Genomic DNA, 18415 nt, shown 5'->3' with positions numbered 1-18415 from the left:
TCTTAGGTTCAATCCCTTACTTGCCTACAAATTAAGGAAAGTATAAACATATTAATTTCTGATAAGATGACGATGATATCATTAGCTACTTTTAGTGCTCCATTCATTTTTGGTCTATAAGCTACTTATCTGTAGTGCTTTATCTGAAAATCTTCACAGAATTTCTTCATATCTTTGTTCTTCATGTTGAGAGCATTATCTGACACAATGGCGATAGGTAAGCCATATCTACAAATGATATTCCGCTTAAAAAATCTGATAGCCTACCCATTTGTAAGATTTGTGTAAAACACAACTTCCACCCACTTAGTAAAATAGTCGATAGCAACCAAGATAAATTTGTGACCATTCGACACTTTAGGATTTATTGAACCAATGACATCCATGCCCCAGAGTGAGAAAAGACATGGTGATATCATGTTGTGGAGTTCATTTAGTGGTGCATTGATCTTATTATCATATATCTAAAATAAGTGGCATTTTTTTACGTGCTAAAAATAGTCTTTCTCCATTGTAGACCAGTAATAGCCCATCCTCATTATTTTTCTAGCTAGCATGCGTTCATTCATGTAAGGACCGTAGACCCCTCTATAGACAACTTCTATGAGATGTTTAGATTCATCTTCTACTACACAATGAAGGAGAACCTCATGGTGTGATCACTTATAGAGTGTTTCATTGCTTAAAAAGAACTGTCCTGTTAATCACTGAAATATTCTCTTTTCAACTTCTATAGCCTCTCGAGGGTAGGTTTTATTTTCTAAATAAGCTCTGATGCCGAAGAATCATGGAGTTTTTATTTTTGCATCTTCTATCTTGATTGATATACAATAAGCTAGCTCATTTTGAATCCATATCTTCAAGGGATCGATAATTGTTTCTTCAGTGATTTTGATCATAGAGGTCATGGTTGCAAGTACGTCTACAAGCTGGTTGTTTGCCCTTGGCATGTAATTAAAAGTAATTCGAGAGAAATTAACACTTAATTATTCGATATACTCATGGTACGGTACCAATCTATGTTTTCGTGTCTGCTATTCACAGGTAGTTTGGTAGACAACTAGACTGGAGTCCCCAAATATATCGATCTCGTCGACTTCCATCTCTACTACTACCTTGAGACCTACTATATGTAGACACCCTATTTTTGCAGTCACCTGATTAATCAACTCGTCAACCTAATTGCGACGATTCCCAATGATGGATGATTATTTCAAGGCTTTATTTGTTACTAAATATATTTCAAAAATTCAGGTAAGGTATCTCAAACTAACAAAATTGTAGAAACCACGCTATGCTAGGAAAATATAACCCCAAAAACATAGAAATCATCATCTTACAGACAAAAAGAAGCTTCACGATAAAAATCACTAAAAAATGATCAAATTATCAAAATACCCCTAATCTCAAAACATCCCTATAACCTACATTACACTTAGGAAAATCCTTTCAAACATATAAACAACAAATCAAAACAAAATAAACAATTTCGTCAATTTTCACAAAATTCGACAAAATTATGAAAATGCTCCTTATAAAGTTCACGACCATTTCGCATAAAAAATTTCATAAATGACACAAACCAATATTCCCATTGAATTCCTTACAAAAAATCGATTCCAAAACTTCCTCGAACATTGAAAAATGACTTAAAAAGCAAAAAGTCCTCTTTGAGGGCAAAACGATAATTTTACAATTTTAATAATTAAAATTTCTGAAATTAATAATTAAAACATTAATTAATGTAAAGTGAAATCTTAATTAAAATTAAAGTCAATCAAGTGAGACTTAAATCAAAACCTAAAATCTAGTCAATTAAGTAAGACTTAAGTCAAAATCTTAAAATCTAGTCAATCAAGTAAGACTTAAATCAAAACCCTAAATTCTAGTCAATCAAGTGAGACTTAAGTCAAAACCCTAATCAATCTAATAAGATCAAAGTCTAACCTAATAGAATTCTAATTAAACTCTAAAACTACCTAAAAGAATTCTAATTAAACTCTAAAACTATATAAAAGAAACATAATTAAACTCTAAAACTATCTAAAAGAAACATAATCTAACTCTAACTCTATCTAAAAAGCTCTTAAAAAATCTATAAATAGGGGTTTCTACAACCTATTTTCGTAGGTAAAAATAAATCCTAGAAAAAGTAGGTCAAAAAGTCTCCTAGCATTCTCCAAACCCTAATTTTGAAGTCCTAACTTCTTATCTGACACCAAACCCCAACTTTTACTCAAAAAACACCCAAAAATCCTTAAAAAATACTTAGAAATCCATTAAAATTAAGAAGTACTTAGATCTAAGGAGAAGATACTTCATCTTGGAGATCCGAAGTGGATTTAGTAACGAAAACGAAGTAAAGAATCACAAGCAAAGAATCTCTCCGCCAGCTCTGAGGGAACTATCGTTGTGATCATCTAGGTATTTTTCATTCTTTTTTTTTCATTTAAGTCTTTTAGCAATGTAGTTTTATTTTAAAAAAGTAGAGACCGGCATTTTCCAGGCAGGGTTGGTGCCTAACACCTTCCAAACCCGTAACGTGATTCTCAGACCCGTATTTTCTTTCGTAGATTAGTGTTATTTGCCTTTTAAAGTCATGTTCGGTTCCTAGACTGTAATAACTAGGTGGCGACTCCCAAACCTCAAAAATCATAAGTATCCCCTGCACACCCAGCAGATCGAGGGTGCTTTCAGTGGTGAATCCGCTGGGGATAATTGAGGATCAAACTTGAAAAGTCCTAAGTATGAGAGCATTGCTAAAACGACCTAGTTATTTTTTTATTTTACTTTTTTTTAGTTTATTTTTTCATATTTTTAGTTGTTTGTTTATCTGTTTATTTATTTTTACTATTCTTGTTGGCTCAATTATTGATTACTTGTTTAGACTTTGAATATTTGTCTTTGGCTTTGGCATGTTATCTTCTATGGTTCAATCAAGGGTCATTTGGAATGATCTTAAATAATGCAAGATTTCAATAAATTAGTTTTATTAAGGATGGAGTAATGATTGTTGAAGCATGGAGTTTGTTTTTTTTTAATTTTTTGTTTCTTTTCTTTTAAGTGTATGGATCTATCTGTTGACAGTATAAAAAAAGATGTTTATTTATTTCTTGAATCATATGTTGATATGTCCGTTGACAATAAAAAAAATGTGTTGTTGTGTGTTGTTGGCAGCAACAAAAAAAATGTGATGGTGATGTTGGGTGTTGCTATTCTGTGTTATTGTTGTTATTGGGTGTTGTTGTGTGTTGGGTGTTGCTATTGTGTGTTGTTGTTATGGTGTTGCTGTTGTGTGTTGCTGGGCAGCAACAAATACTAAAAAAAATGAGTGTTGTGTGTATTGACGGCATGTTGGATGTTTTGGCATCAATAAAAAATTGTGTGTTGGCAACGAAAAAAAAAATTTTCTTTATTTTAAAATCAATTAGTATTTGAAAAAAAAATTTTAAAAATAAAAAAGGGGATTCATCACTCCAAATCTCAACAACTATCATGCTATCTTCAATTTAATGTTCATTGAAGCCTTGATTTATTTCGGGTCACCCAAAAATATCCTTGATTAGACCATAAGAAATAGTCATTTTTTTAGTTCGTGCTGAAAAGAAAAAAATAAAAAAAGGGTTTTTTTTACTTATTGATTGGCTTATGATTGATTATTTTTTTGCCATAATTTTTTCCTATTCGATGTATCATGATCCTGACTATTATATATGTTGGTATGCATGTTTTGATATGATGGTTTTGATCAATATTCATGTGATATTCATATTGTAATGATCTGATCTGGCCCATAGGCCCATTTGTTTGAAAAACGCCCCGGACACACCCTACCCTATTTTACACACACAACTAGCACATTTATATTGTTGTTTTGCACGCTTGCACATCCCTTATAGTCAACGTGGCACTATTGTGTGGCCCGGTCTCTTCGGAGATGCAACGTCATTCATGAAAATCACAACTCCAGTCACGTACCTTAGGGTATATCAAATTGGGGCATCAGTACCATCTGATCAGCTGACTCTGAAAGGTATATCGATGCACCCAGGCTGGAACGACCTGAGCCTTTAACCTATTGTGAGTCACACAATCACATGTTCCGTTTGGCAATGTAGTACTAGTACGTGGTCGATCCCCTATGGGATGCCAAACCATTTATGAAAGCTACAACTCTTGACTCGTACCCGTAGGTATGTCAAAGATGATCTAAGTACATCAGTTGCACTTCTTGGTCAAATAGTGCCTAAGTGAGATCCAACTCCGATGTACTACGGTACTAGGAGGATAGACTGCGTCTATTCTAGAAAAGATGTGATTTAAGAGTGCCTTTGCTCAAGCATCACGCGCCACCTCTGATCTAGGGATTAAACTGGCTACTTTTGACTTCAGATAAGTGAGTTGAAGTTTTAAATTATCACCTATACGGTATATCAAACCAAGTCACCACGTACCATCTGATTAAGTACGCTCGAGAAGTATATAGATGTACTTGAGCAAGGGTGGCCAGATAAAAATGCATTGCACATCGTAAGCTTAAAGTCTGGAAACCTCCCCTGTAAGTCACGACTCGAACTTATCGTGGGCGTTCCTTGGTTGTTTATTGAATGGGACCTTGTGAATAATGAATGTATATGAATGATTAGATCAGAATGAATATGAATGATGAGATCAGAATGTATGGTTGCCCTTAAGGGTTAAAATTTTTTATTTTACCTTATTAAAATGGGTGCACTGACCCAATAAAGAATCCATTTTTTGCTATAATTCATAATGACCTAGTCCATCTCGATCTAACAATCATGATGGGCCACGCCATTTAAATCAAAATGGAAATCAAATTATTTTTAAATTCGAGTTTCAACCCATTTTAAAAGAAGAAAAATATTTTCCGAAAGAAGAATATTTTCCAGAAAAAATATTTTTCAAAAGAAAAGAAAAGAAAGGAAAAATGATTTACAAAAGATCTATTTTTGCATGAAAAATTTTTGAAATATGTTTTTTACAAAAAATCTATTTTTTGCATGGACCTTTTTTATAAAAAATCTATTTTTTCCATGGACCTTGGAAAATTATCAAAATATGTTTTTCTAAAAATAAAAAAAAATGATTGCAAAAAATAATCAGATTTGTGAAAATTTTTATAATAAAAACATTATTTTTCAATAATTTTTAAGAGTGCAATAAAATTATTTATCTTCTGAATAATCATTGCATGAATGAATTGTTTAATGGATTGGTGCACAGAATTCGATAAAATCTCTGGGTTCATTTAAAATGTTATCAAGGGGGTAACATCGAAATTGATAATCCACATTTGATGGGGTTACAAGGTTATCATTGTACCTAAACTCAATCGTCCATCGTTTTACTAGGGTCAGTAATCCAGTCAGTTAGAATGAATGTCAACACCAAGTGAATCATCAGAAATGACCCCAAAATCTTTCAAAATTACACAATTGTTCCTTGAAAATCACAATGCCTCAGTCATGCCGGTTATAAGTAATGTCCCAAGTCCTCAGTCCGTAATCAAGCCCATTGTGAGTACTTATCTTGAATTTCAATGAGTTATGTAGGTTAGCCTAAGTCCAATTTTGTTTACCAATCCATCAATGTCATGTTTTCTTTAGATTGAGTCTATTTTTTTCCTGTTGGGTCGAGTTAGTTTATCGAGTCTATAGAGGTATTTGTCGCCCCATCTAAAATTAATCGGATAAAGGAAATTTTTGAATACCTCGAGCGCATTAACGGATTAACTAATAATCTAACTTTAAGGATAAATAATGGTCGGGCTCAATCTTTAATCGGGAAAGCAAACGTAATTGACCTCGGAAGAAAATAATTCCTAGAGAAGTTCAACTAGAAAACATCCTATCCTCCAAAAGAACACAAAGGGATAATGTATTTACTCATAAATTTCAAAAGATTTGTTCGTGTGATCTTAGAAGGATAAATTAGGTACAAGCTTGGGTGTTGTTCAACACGGAGTAAATACTCGCCCATATCAATGGAATCAAAGAAGATGTTAGGATATGTATTTGCATTATCTTCACTACATCTCGAATCACAAAGTTCATTCAAACACATATTATCAGTCGATATGGGAGTACCTTTTGAGCGGATCTCTAATAATGGGTCATACTTCAAAGCTTAAGTCATTATTTTGTGTTCAAAGTTCAAGATCCGGCATCACAAATCATCCCCCTACCGTTCTCAGATTAATGGAGCGGTTGAAGTAGCTAATAAGAGTCTCAAGATAATCATCGTGAAAATGTGTCAATCACACCAAGATTGGTCAGAAAAGCTACCATTCACACTATGGGGGTGTTGTACTTCAAATACAGTCTTCCACTGGAACTATTCCCTACTCTCTAATATATGATATGGAAGCAATCTTACCAGTTGAAATGGAAATCCCGTATCTCAAGGTCTTGATGGAAAGTCAATTGTTAAAAGCGGACTAGGCTCGTCATTGGGTACGAAGAGCTAAATCAGATTGAAAAAAAATAACCTAGATGTTTTGTACCACATGTAAACTTATCAGAAAAGAGTCACTTGCAAGAAAGTCAAAGTTCACCACTTACAAGTCAATGATTTAACCCTTAGACTTTAAAAAAAATTGACTACCCCTCCTCGACCATAGGAGGAAGTCTGAACTTAATTGGAGAGATTCATCTATCAACAAGAAAACACTACTTTGGAAAACTATCAGATTTTAAAGAGAATCAAGTACCTATTTTTGATCCCAAAAGGAAGTTAAAACCTAATTGGGGAGGTTCGTTCATTATCAAAAAATATTACCTGGAAAAGCTGTCAGACTTCAAGACCATGATGGAATCGAACTATCAGAGTCAACCAACCATGACAAGATCAAGCGGTACTACATTTAAGGAGGCCACCTTCGATCGAATTAATTTCCTACTACCCATTTCAACATCTCATTTCTCAGCCCTTTGCAGTTTTTTTGAAAAAAAAAAATTTCTTTCTTACCCTAATCGCCCAACCTAGGGGAGGGAAAATTCGAACTACATTTTGGTCTGATCCCAAAATTCTAGGGTATGTTGGCAACCTGAGAAGTTACTTCAGGCCCGACCACATCAAAATAAAAAAATAAATTCCCCTAAAAAAATCCAAAAAAAGAAATATTATCAAAATAGGAAAGAAAATTCTAAAAAAGAAAGAAATTTTTTAAAAGAAATGCCACACAAGGGGCATTTAGGTTTTTGAGCCTCAGAATTCCTTTCTTTTTATACCCAGTCCTTAGCTTACCTATGAAAGTCCTCCTAAGTACCGTACGAAAAAATTAACGGACATAGTCAAGCAAGATCAGATAGTAATGTTAGTACCATGTTTTGTCAAATTACAAGGGTAGTCGTATGATGTCATGATGTAACTACTAGAAACATTGTTGTGCGCTCATAATTCAACGACAAATCCAAAATATATCAAAACCAATCAAGGTCAAGGGGCATCATCTCCCGTGGAGCATCAGAACAGTATATCTCAAGGAGATCAGAAGCTGTCGGCAGGAGTAAGGAGTAAAGGATCCACCGCCAGCCACCGACCGAATATTTTGAGATACCTTCTATCGGTGGCAGAAGCTCTAATATGTCGGTCCCACCGATAGAATATTAATCGGTTCCACCGATGAAGACTTGACGGTTCCACCGCTAGCCACCGACAAATTAACATGGGATACCTCCTATCGGTGGCAGAAGAACAATCCTGCCGGTCCCACCGACAGTTTAGGCATCGGTTCCACCGAATAACACTTTGTCGGTCCCACCGACATCCACCGCCAGAACTAATGAAGGAGTTTTCATTCGGTGGCAGAAACATACTCCTGGCGGTTCCACCGTAAAATTTCTCATCGGTCCCACCGATGAAGCTTGGAGGTTCCACCGTCAGTGCTACCGAAAATGCGAAACGGTAAGATTTTCGACCGTTATGATTGGTCGGTGCCACCGTTGGAATTCAGGTGCCACCGACAGAAAGCCGTTAAGAGCTCTGCCTATAAAAGTAAAGCACTTGGTCTCTTCTTGGTTTGATCAACAACTCCAAAGTTCAGCCCAAGCAAATAAGCATACTTTAAAAGGCTTAACAAAGGAAGAAGAGTCGTGAAGGCTAATCAAAATCATGCATACCAAACTACCACGTCTTAGTTGATCAAGCTCTACTTACTCCATCCTTCGAGAGTGCAGTTAACATCGAGCGAGACAAGAAGCCATTGTCGAAGGGAGTAGGAGTAATGGAGAACTGAAGAACAACACACTCACTACCATCGTCATTACTGTGAGTTTGATTGTTTGTATCTAAAATTCTGAAAATACACTTGTAATAGTTTACTTGATTTCTTCTTCAAAATCAAGCACTTGATTGAGTTGCGGACTCAAGTTGAGTGACAAAGGTTACTGAGTTTCCTAAGTATAAAACTCAAGGACTTTGAGTGGATGTGGTCCATTCAATGTAGGGTTGTAGAATCATCCCGAAAAAACTCTGTGTGCGGTTTAAGGTGAACCAAAAACCTCAGTATTAGTGGATACCAAAGAACCATCAATTTGGGTTCTCTTGGGAGTGGATGTAGGCACGGGTGCTGAACCACTATAAATCGTGTGTATTCTACTGTGTCTCAGATTCTCTTATCTTTATGCCAATGTGGATGCATATCATGACTGATCATATCTCGCATGAATATCTTGCTACATGAATGTTTTTGTGGATGCTCCCTGACATTAAAATTTATTCACATCCAAACATACACCTTCAGTAGATTTTTAAATTAATCCTATTCACCCCCCCTCTAGGTCACCATATTGTCAAAACTGGTAATTTCATTTGGTATCAGAGCAGGTTGCTCTATAAAGGTCTAACCACCCTGAGTGATCCGTGACCTTTCACCATGTCTAGAGCCGATAAATGGTCCTCGGCTCGTCCACCCATGTTCGAAGGCATTAAGTATGCCTTCTGGAAGAATAAAATGATGATATACATCAACTCACTAAGTAGAGATGTGTGGGACATGATTGAGGAAGGTTGGGAACCTCCCGTTGACATCATCGAAGTTAATGGTGTCACTACTTCTGTTCCGAGACCATCAAGGAAATGGACAGAACAGGACAAAATAGACAGTAGCAACAATTACAAGGCTCTAAATGCCATTACGAGTGCCATTTCCGACGATGAATATCAACGGATATGCACGTGTCAGTCGGCTAAGCAAGCATGGAAAATTCTAGAAGCCGCTCACGAAGGCACAAGTATAGTGAAAAAATCTAAACTTCAACTCCTCCGCACTCAATTTGAAAATATCAAAATGGAGGAAAGCGAAACTGTCCAAGAGTTCTATGCACGTCTAAGTGACATCTGCAACTCTATGTTTTCTGTTGGTGAAACCGTCCCTCAAGGTAGAATTTGTGCAAAAATCCTAAGATCTCTACCCAAGAGGTTTGCCTCTAAGGTCACCTCAATTGAGGAATATCGAGATGTGGAAGCAATGACCGTTGAGGAACTTATGGGGTCTCTCACTACCTTCGAACTCCATCTCGAGGGGCCTCCCTCAAAAGGGAAGACTCAGGTCCTAAAGACATCCTCCTCAAAGTCCTCATCCAAGCGAACATCGCATATCGGATCTCAATCCTCCTCCCATAATCATAAGAAGGTATCGATTGAAGAGGATAAAGAGACTGACTCGGATGAGGAAGACTTGGCCCTGTTAGCCTCAAGGTTTCAAAAATTCTTTAAAAGAAGAGGACCAGGTAACACTAGTAGACGTAATCATCCTATAGATAGACATGCGCCTGTAGGAAAAACCATGTCTAAACCAAGGGAAGATACGGAGTGCTACACATGTGGCGGTCGTGGTCACTACTCAAACGTGTGCCCCTCTAAACCCAAATCCAAAGGTCTACCTAGACCTAAGAATAAGGGAACAACAATGGCTGCTAAGGCCACATGGGATGACTCTGAAGAATCTGGAGACGAAGAAGAACTAGGGTCTCTATCAGATAATGAAGATCAAGACACTCTTCGAATCCTTATGGCTTCTACCACTGTCAACATTCCAGATGGGGATGAACTTGAAGGAGACCTGGACTGTGAAAGTCAGAGTCGCTCCTTAGTCACTTCTTCCTCCGATGAAGAAGAGGAGGACAGTGATGAACTTGAACTCCAATCTGCATTTGACCAACTGTTCGTTAGTCATGTAAAACTGACTAAGAAACATAGTCGAGAAAAACTCCAAAAAGAACAGTGGCATGCTCAATATGAGGAAATGTGCAAGGAGAAACTCTCCTTAGAACTTGAATTAGAAGGCATTAAGACTCAGCTTTCTACAACCTTAGAAAGACAGTCTACCCTGCTCTCTACATCTGAGACAGTCCTGATTGAGAAAGAGGAGATGATAAAAAATCTTCAACAACTCAAGAATCTCCTCTCGATGGCCAACTCCACAATAGCTCGTCTAAACTTAGAATTAGTCAATCTCCGTGATGAAAACAAAGTTCTTAAGGTTGATGTCGATAGACTGCAAAAACAAAATACTAGACTTGAGTATAACTACACTCATGGTAGCTTGGAGTTACAAAAACTCCTAGGAGTGCAAAAATCCTATGGAGATAAAGGAGGAATAGGCTATGATAGTTATACCTCTGCATCACCTCCATCTCCTTCTACGCTTGCACATGGAGAGTCATCAAACACTCAAAAAGACTCCAAAAAGATTATCACATGCAACTTCTGTGGTAAAACGGGCCACATGAAATTTGAATGTATCAAATACAAAACTATCTACACCGCAACCTCTCAGACCTCTATTGGAAAATCTTTATCGGTTGAACAGAAGAAGCATGATAAGGGAAAGAATCCATTGGTGAACAAAGTTGAAAAAACAAAGAAAGAAAAGTCACCAAAATGGAAGGGTACAAAGAATATATCTTCTCCCAAACAAAACAGCAATATTGGGGAACTCTTCAAACAGATTGCCTATCTAAATCTAAAAGCTAAAGCTCTTGCTGAATCTAGTATGGGTAATCAAAGTGGAAGAAGGTACAAAATGAAAAATCCTTCCTCAAAGTCACCTAAGAAGGGTAGGTTCCCTAAGAAAAGCTCACCTAGTAAAGAGGACTCTCCTACCAAATACAATCTCCCCAAGATGAATTACAATGGAAAGTCAAAAATGGGGACAACAAGTGCCTTGTAATTCACACAGCTCTCAAAGCTGGAAATCATTCACGGTGGTATCTTGATAGTGGTTGCTCCCGACACATGACAGGTGACCGAAGTCAATTTAGCCACTTGGTTGATTTTGATGGAGGATCAGTCACTTTTGGTGATGGCAGCACCGCTAGGATTATTGGGCGAGGAACTGTCAGTGGTCATGGATTGCCCACGGTGGAAAATGTATTGTGCGTAGACGGCTTGAAACATAACCTTCTTAGCATATCCCAAATTTGTGACAAGGATCACCGTGTGAGCTTCAATCGTGAAGTATGCGAGATCTCCACCCCAATGGAAAAATTATCATGAGAGGCCTTCGCACTTCTGATAACTGCTATGTTATCGAGAATTCAAGATACCACAGTTAGTAACATGGCTCAAATTGATGAAGTTCAGTTGTGGCATCAACGTCTGGGTCACGTTCACTACAAGAACCTGTTTAGACTTGCCTCGAAAGGGTTAGTCAGAGGATTACCCAAATTGGGTAAACAAGATAGAGATGTCTGTGGGGAATGTCAAATTGGTAAACAAATTCGAAGCACCCATAAAAAGACAACCACTCTCGCAACCTCGAAACCCCTTGCCCTCTTACACATGGACCTTGTAGGTCCCACTAAAGTACAAAGTCTGGGGGGAAAGAGACATTTCTTGGTGATCGTTGATGATTACTCTAGATTCACCTGGGTTGCGTTTCTAAGAGAAAAATCAGATACCTTCGATGAATTCAAAAAGATCATAACGCGTATCCAAATAGAAAAGGAATCCACTGTTGATAGAATAAGAAGTGATCATGGTGGAGAGTTTGAGGATAGTCGATTCACACAATTCTGCGATGACCATGGAATTCGACATGAATTTTTCGCTCCAAAGACCCCTCAGCAAAATGGAGTTGCCGAGAGAGAAAGAATCGCGTTCTTCAAGAAATGGCCACAGTCATGCTACACAGTAAACATCTTCCTAAAAGTTTGTGGGCCGAAGCTGTGAACACTGCCTGTCACATCATCAATAGAGTATATCTCCGAGCAGGCCTGAATAAAACAGCATATGAACTATGGAACAACAAAACTCCGAGTGTTAAGCACTTTAGGGTATTCGGGAGCAAGTGTTATGTCCTCAGAGATAGGGAACATTTGGGGAAGTTTGATTCAAAAAGCGATCCAGCAATTTTTTTGGGATACTCCTCAAACAGTCGAGCTTTTCGAGTTTTCAATCAGAGGACCTCCACACTTCAAGAATCCATAAATGTGGTGATCGATGATCAACCCATTCAGGAGAATGGTTCCTCTGACACTGAAGGTGAGGACGAGGGAGTGTTCCCTCTTACCCCCTTGCCGACCCCGACGTCTCTAGTTCCAGAAACACTACCTGTTGTTAAGGGTCATCCCTCCAGTCAAATCCTTGGAGATCCTCACATCGGAGTAAAAACCCGACGGCAACTTGAGACGTTAAATAGTCATCTTTGCTTCACATCCAAGTTGGAACCCAAAAATGTTGATGAAGCCCTCCATGATGAATACTGGATCCAAGCCATGCAAGACGAACTTCTTCAATTTCATAGGAATCAGGTTTGGCAGCTCGTCCCAAGGCCATCTGACAAGAATGTCATTGGGACTAAGTGGATTTATAAGAACAAATCGGATGAACTTGGCAATGTTGTCCGCAATAAAGCTCGTCTGGTTGCACAAGGCTACTCTCAGATTGAGGGGATTGACTTTGATGAAACTTTTGCCCCGGTGGCAAGACTTGAGTCAATTCGGATCTTGATGTCCATTGCATGCGTGTTGAAATTCAAACTATTCCAGATGGATGTTAAGAGCGCATTTCTCAATGGGCTCTTAGATGAAGAAGTCTATGTTGAACAACCAAAAGGATTTGTTGATCCCAAACATCCCCACCAAGTATTCAGATTGAAAAAGGCACTCTATGGTCTCAAACAGGCCCCCCGCGCCTGGTATGAAAGACTGACTCAATTTCTGCTCAGTCATAAATTTGTTAGGGGGAGCGTTGATAAAACGCTGTTTGTTCAAAGAATTGGTGGCGACACTCTCATTGCTCAAATCTATGTAGACGACATTGTGTTTGGATCCACCGCCGAAAGCTTAGCCCAAAAATTTGCTCACCTTATGCAATCCGAATTCGAAATGAGCATGGTTGGTGAACTCAGCTTTTTCTTGGGATTGCAAATTAAACAACTCGAGAATGGCCTGTTCATTTCTCAGACTAAATATGCGCGAGATTTGGTAGATCGATTTGGCTTAAAGTCTGGAAGAACACATCATACTCCTATGAGCACCACTCTTAAACTTTGTAAAGATCCTTCAGGTAAAAGTGTTGATGAGCATCTTTACATGAGTATGATTGGTAGCCTTCTCTATCTTACGCCAGTAGGCCCGATATCTCTTACAGTGTAGGCACTTGTGCCCATTTTCAAGCAGATCCTAAGGAATCTCATCTCCTAGCTGTTAAGAGGATTATCAGATACATCGCCGGTACCACGGATCATGGCCTCTGGTATCCATTTGATTCCTCGTCCATCATTGCTGGATACACCGATGCTGACTGGGCCGGCAACATGGATGATCGAAAATCCACCAGTGGTGGTTGTTTCTACATCGGGAACTGTTTAGTTGCCTGGCATAGTAAGAAGCAAAGTTCCATATCTCTCTCAACTGCTGAGGCTGAGTACATTGCCGCTGGCAGCTGCTGTGCTCAACTTCTTTGGATGAAGCAGATGCTCGCTGACTATGGGCTATCTCAAGATACGATGAGCCTCTTATGCGATAATACCAGTGCCATCAATATCTCGAAGAATCCTGTCCAACACTCTCGCACGAAACATATTGACATTCGGCATCACTTCATTCGTGAACTTGTTGAAGCACACACCATCTACTTGGAATATATCCCAACTGAAAATCAACTTGCTGATATCTTCACCAAGCCCCTCGATTCCTTATGGTTTGATCACCTTCGAAAATCTATTGGGGTCTGCTCACTGTGAGCAGGGTCCATGTATTCTCGGGATGTCCAAATAACAAAAAAAAAATGTGTCAATTATGGAGCAATTGTCGGTGGCAGAATGCGCATTCTGTCGGTTCCACCGCCACCTTATTCATCGGCAGATATCGGTGGAACCGGCTACTTCTGTCGGTTCGACCGACAGCACGCGACTCTTCGTTTTCCTTTCAAATCTCTTTTCTCTATTTGTTCCTCTTCGCGCCTTTTCACTTCTCTCACTGTTTCATTGTTTCCTCTCCATCTCGCTTCGCCTTCTCCTTTCTCTCTCTCTTTCTCGCGTGTTGCTTGCCACCATGATGCTTCTTATAGCTCTGCTGTCCCTGCTCTCCGTTGGGCTCCTCATTACCTTCATGGCGCGTCGTCGCCAAGCGCGCCCTCCTCCGGCCCAACGAAATGTTCGAAGCAAACGTGCTTCAACTTCCGCTGCTCCGCCATCCTCGTCATCGTCTTCCTCTGCTGAGGCCGACGCCTCAGATGATGAGGATGCTGATCTGCCTCCTCCACAGGGCTCTCGCCAACCTCCTTCGTCCAATGTCGGCATTGACGATGACCAACGTCAATATATCGAGCGCTTGCAATCTCTTCGCGACCGTCCCATCGTCTGTGAACGCCGCGTGGATCTCGCCGTGGTACACCCCTTTGGAATTCCTGATCTACTACATCAGATGGGGTGGGAGGCCCTTCTGGATCTTGGCGGTGATGTGTTTCCTTCGCGAGTCCGTCGCTTCTATGCCAGTATTGTGGACTCTCGTGACTTTCCTCCATCTCTGGATGTGGTGGCATTCGGCATACCCACTCAGATCAGCACTCACGTCACGGCTGCCACCATTGCCTCCATCTTGGGTATCACTTGCACCTATGTCAGCCATCCTGATTCTATTTCCGACCTCGGGTCTCGCCGTAACGCCTATATGGATGTTCTCTGTGGACGCCGGGACATCCAGTGGGTCAAGGACAGTGCAATTAGAGGCACCGATCTTCTATCGAGGTATAGGCTTCTTCACAAACTGTTTACCTCGAATCTCTATCCGCGTGCTGGGAACAAGACCGACGTGGCCATGCACATGGCTGACACTCTATACTGTGTTGCTACTAGTCAACCCATGTGCCTTGCCACATATCTTCTTCATATGATTGTCGGTTTTGCACGGTCCGGCCGGTCCTCCAGTAATCTTCCTTATGGCCACCTCATTTCCCAATTGGCTGTTTATTGTGGTCTTCCGGCGGACACCAGTCCAGTGATTCATGAAGACCGGTTCATGGCTGCAACTCTCTCCAAGATGCGGATTGTCCTTCCCGATGCACCTCCTCCACCTCGCTCTGCCCATCGGACTGCCACTCCACCTCCTTCGGAGACCCCCACTCCACCTCCACCTCCTCCCTCCGGCTATGAGTCTCGGTTAGCTGCTCTGGAAGCCGGCCAGCTTCATTTGATCCAAGGGCAAACTCGTCTGGAGTCACGCCTCAAGAAGATGCACCGCTATCTCAAGACTCTTGTTCGGGCTTGTGTACCCGGGCACACCATCTCCGATGACAGTTCTAGCAGTGCTTAGCTCTTTTTGTTACCTTGCTCTGCTATTTTTGTTGTTGTTTGGTTCATTGGTCAGGCTGTCTGTCATCTATTATGTATTTCTGTATCTTTTGTACCTACTCAGGTTTCTAATGAATATGTGGTTCTGCTTATGCATGTTTGCTTTTTGGCATTTTACTATTGTGCTTCTCTACCACTGTTGTTAGTTGCCTTGACTGTTGGCCTTGGGGTGTTGCCCCTCCTTTGTCAACCACTGACAAAAAGGGGGAGAAGGAATCCCACCTGTGAACACTTGTTCGAATGCAGGAACATATGATCACAGCAAGGAGTAAGGGGGAGATATCTGCGTATCATGTAATTGAAAATGGTTGTGCCATCTCCAAGAGCTCTCTTGTTTTGAAATAATGTATATCCTGTATGCTTCATAGTAATATATTTTGTGTAAAATCCTTTTGGGCTCTTCATGTAAGTGATTATTGTTTCAAAGGGTCACAGTTGGTATTCTAGGATTGGTTTTGTCTTGTAATTGACAAAGGGGGAGATTGTTAGTACCATGTTTTGTCAAATTACAAGGGTAGTCATATGATGTCATGATGTAACTACTAGAAACATTGTTGTGCGCTCATAATTCAACGACAAATCCAAAATATATCAAAACCAATCAAGGTCAAGGGGCATCATCTCCCGTGGAGCATCAGAACAGCTATATCTCAAGGAGATCAGAAGCTGTCGGCAGGAGTAAAGGATCCACCGCCAGCCACCGACCGAATATTTTAAGATACCTTCTATCGGTGGCAGAAGCTCTAATATGTCGGTCCCACCGATAGAATATTAATCGGTTCCACCGATGAAGACTTGACGGTTCCACCGCTAGCCACCGACAAATTAACATAGGATACCTTCTATCGGTGGCAGAAGAACAATCCTGCCGGTCCCACCGTCAGTTTAGGCATCGGTTCCACCGAATAACACTCTGTCGGTCCCACCGATATCCACCGCCAGAACTAATGAAGGAGTTTTCATTCGGTGGCAGAAACATACTCCTGGCGGTTCCACCGTAAAATTTCTCATCGGTCCCACCGATGAAGCTTGGAGGTTCCACCGTCAGTGCTACCGAAAACGCGAAACGGTAAGATTTTCGACCGTTATGATTGGTCGGTGCCACCGTTGGAATTCAGGTTCCACCGACAGAAAGCCGTTAAGAGCTCTGCCTATAAAAGTAAAGCACTTGGCCTCCTCTTGGCTTGATCAACAACTCCAAAGTTCAGCCCAAGCAAATAAGCATACTTTAAAAGGCTTAACAAAGGAAGAAGAGTCGTGAAGGCTAATCAAAATCATGCATACCAAACTACCACGTCTTAGTTGATCAAGCTCTACTTACTCCATCCTTCGAGAGTGCAGTTTAACATCGAGCGAGACAAGAAGCCATTGTCGAAGGGAGTAACGGAGAACTGAAGAACAACACACTTACTACCATCATCATTATTGTGAGTTTGATTGTTTGTATCTAAAATTCTGAAAATACACTTGTAATAGTTTACTTGATTTCTTCTTCAAAATCAAGCACTTGATTGAGTTGCGGACTCAAGTTGAGTGACAAAGGTTACTGAGTTTCCTAAGTATAAAACTCAAGGACTTTGAGTGGATGTGGTCCATTCAATCGTAGGGTTGTAGAATCATCCCGAAAAAACTCTGTGTGCGGTTTAAGGTGAACCAAAAACCTCAGTATTAGTGGATACCAAAGAACCATCAATTTGGGTTCTCTTGGGAGTGGATGTAGGCACGGGTGCTGAACCACTATAAATCGTGTGTATTCTACTGTGTCTCAGATTCTCTTATCTTTATGCCAATGTGGATGCATATCATGACTGATCATATCTCGCATGAATATCTTGCTGCATGAATGTTTTTGTGGATGCTCCCTTACATTAAAATTTATTCACATCCAAACATACACCTTCAGTAGATTTTTAAATTAATCCTATTCACCCCCCCTCTAGGCCACCATATTGTCAAAGCTGGTAATTTCAAGTAACTCCAGAAGTTCAGAAGGGAATAAAAAGAAAAAAATGCCTGCTAAGTTGAAAATTCAAAAAGGACGACTTAGGCAAAAAATTAAGGCAAGCTCGCAAAGTTGAAAATCTAAAATGACGACTTTGGCAACAATTAGAGCAAGGAAAAAAGAAAAGAAAGCTTGCTAAATTAAAAACTTAGAAAGGCGATCTAGGCAAAAGTTAGAGCAAGCTCGCTAGATCAAAAACTTGAAAAGACAATCTAGGCAAAAGTTAGAACAACAAAGAAAAACAGAAGAAAATTCCAAGAGGTTCGAGCCGAGACATTTGAAGTCCGAATAATCAAGTTCAACACTTAGCTTAAATCAGGCAAAGACTCAAAAGCCACAATTATCTTGTCTACGATTGATCTGAAAATTTTTGCTTCCCCAAGTGAATCAAGGGGAAGAAAGGTGAATTCCATGATGAGTTTCAAAAGGAAATGTTTTACTTTCTTGAGCCCGACTCAAAATCTTCAATCAAAATTAAAAGTTGAATCTTTATTGTGCTTGTGGTAATCAAATATTTCAAACCTTCATACAAGGGACATTTTCTTTCTTCTTTGATATGTAGTTCTCCCCCTTACACTAGGGGAATTTTT

General features: G+C 39.7%; 1 protein-coding gene across 1 annotated transcript; it reads left to right on the top strand.

Moving 5' to 3' along the window:
- The first annotated feature begins 8899 nt into the window (after positions 1-8899).
- LOC147388878 (uncharacterized) lies at positions 8900-11523 on the top strand. Its single transcript, XM_086419662.1, has 3 exons — positions 8900-9257; positions 9405-11043; positions 11247-11523. The coding sequence occupies exons 1-3, from the start codon at positions 8900-8902 to the stop codon at positions 11521-11523; spliced, it is 2274 nt and encodes a 757-aa protein (XP_086275788.1).
- Positions 11524-18415: the final 6892 nt, after the last annotated feature.

This window comes from Akebia trifoliata, chromosome 12 (assembly GCF_017979445.1).
Source record: "Akebia trifoliata isolate Shusen 1 chromosome 12, ASM1797944v1, whole genome shotgun sequence".
NCBI lineage: Eukaryota > Viridiplantae > Streptophyta > Magnoliopsida > Ranunculales > Lardizabalaceae > Akebia > Akebia trifoliata.
The sequence above is the reverse complement of the archived record's forward strand: the minus strand, read 5'-3'. Positions and strand labels throughout refer to the sequence as shown.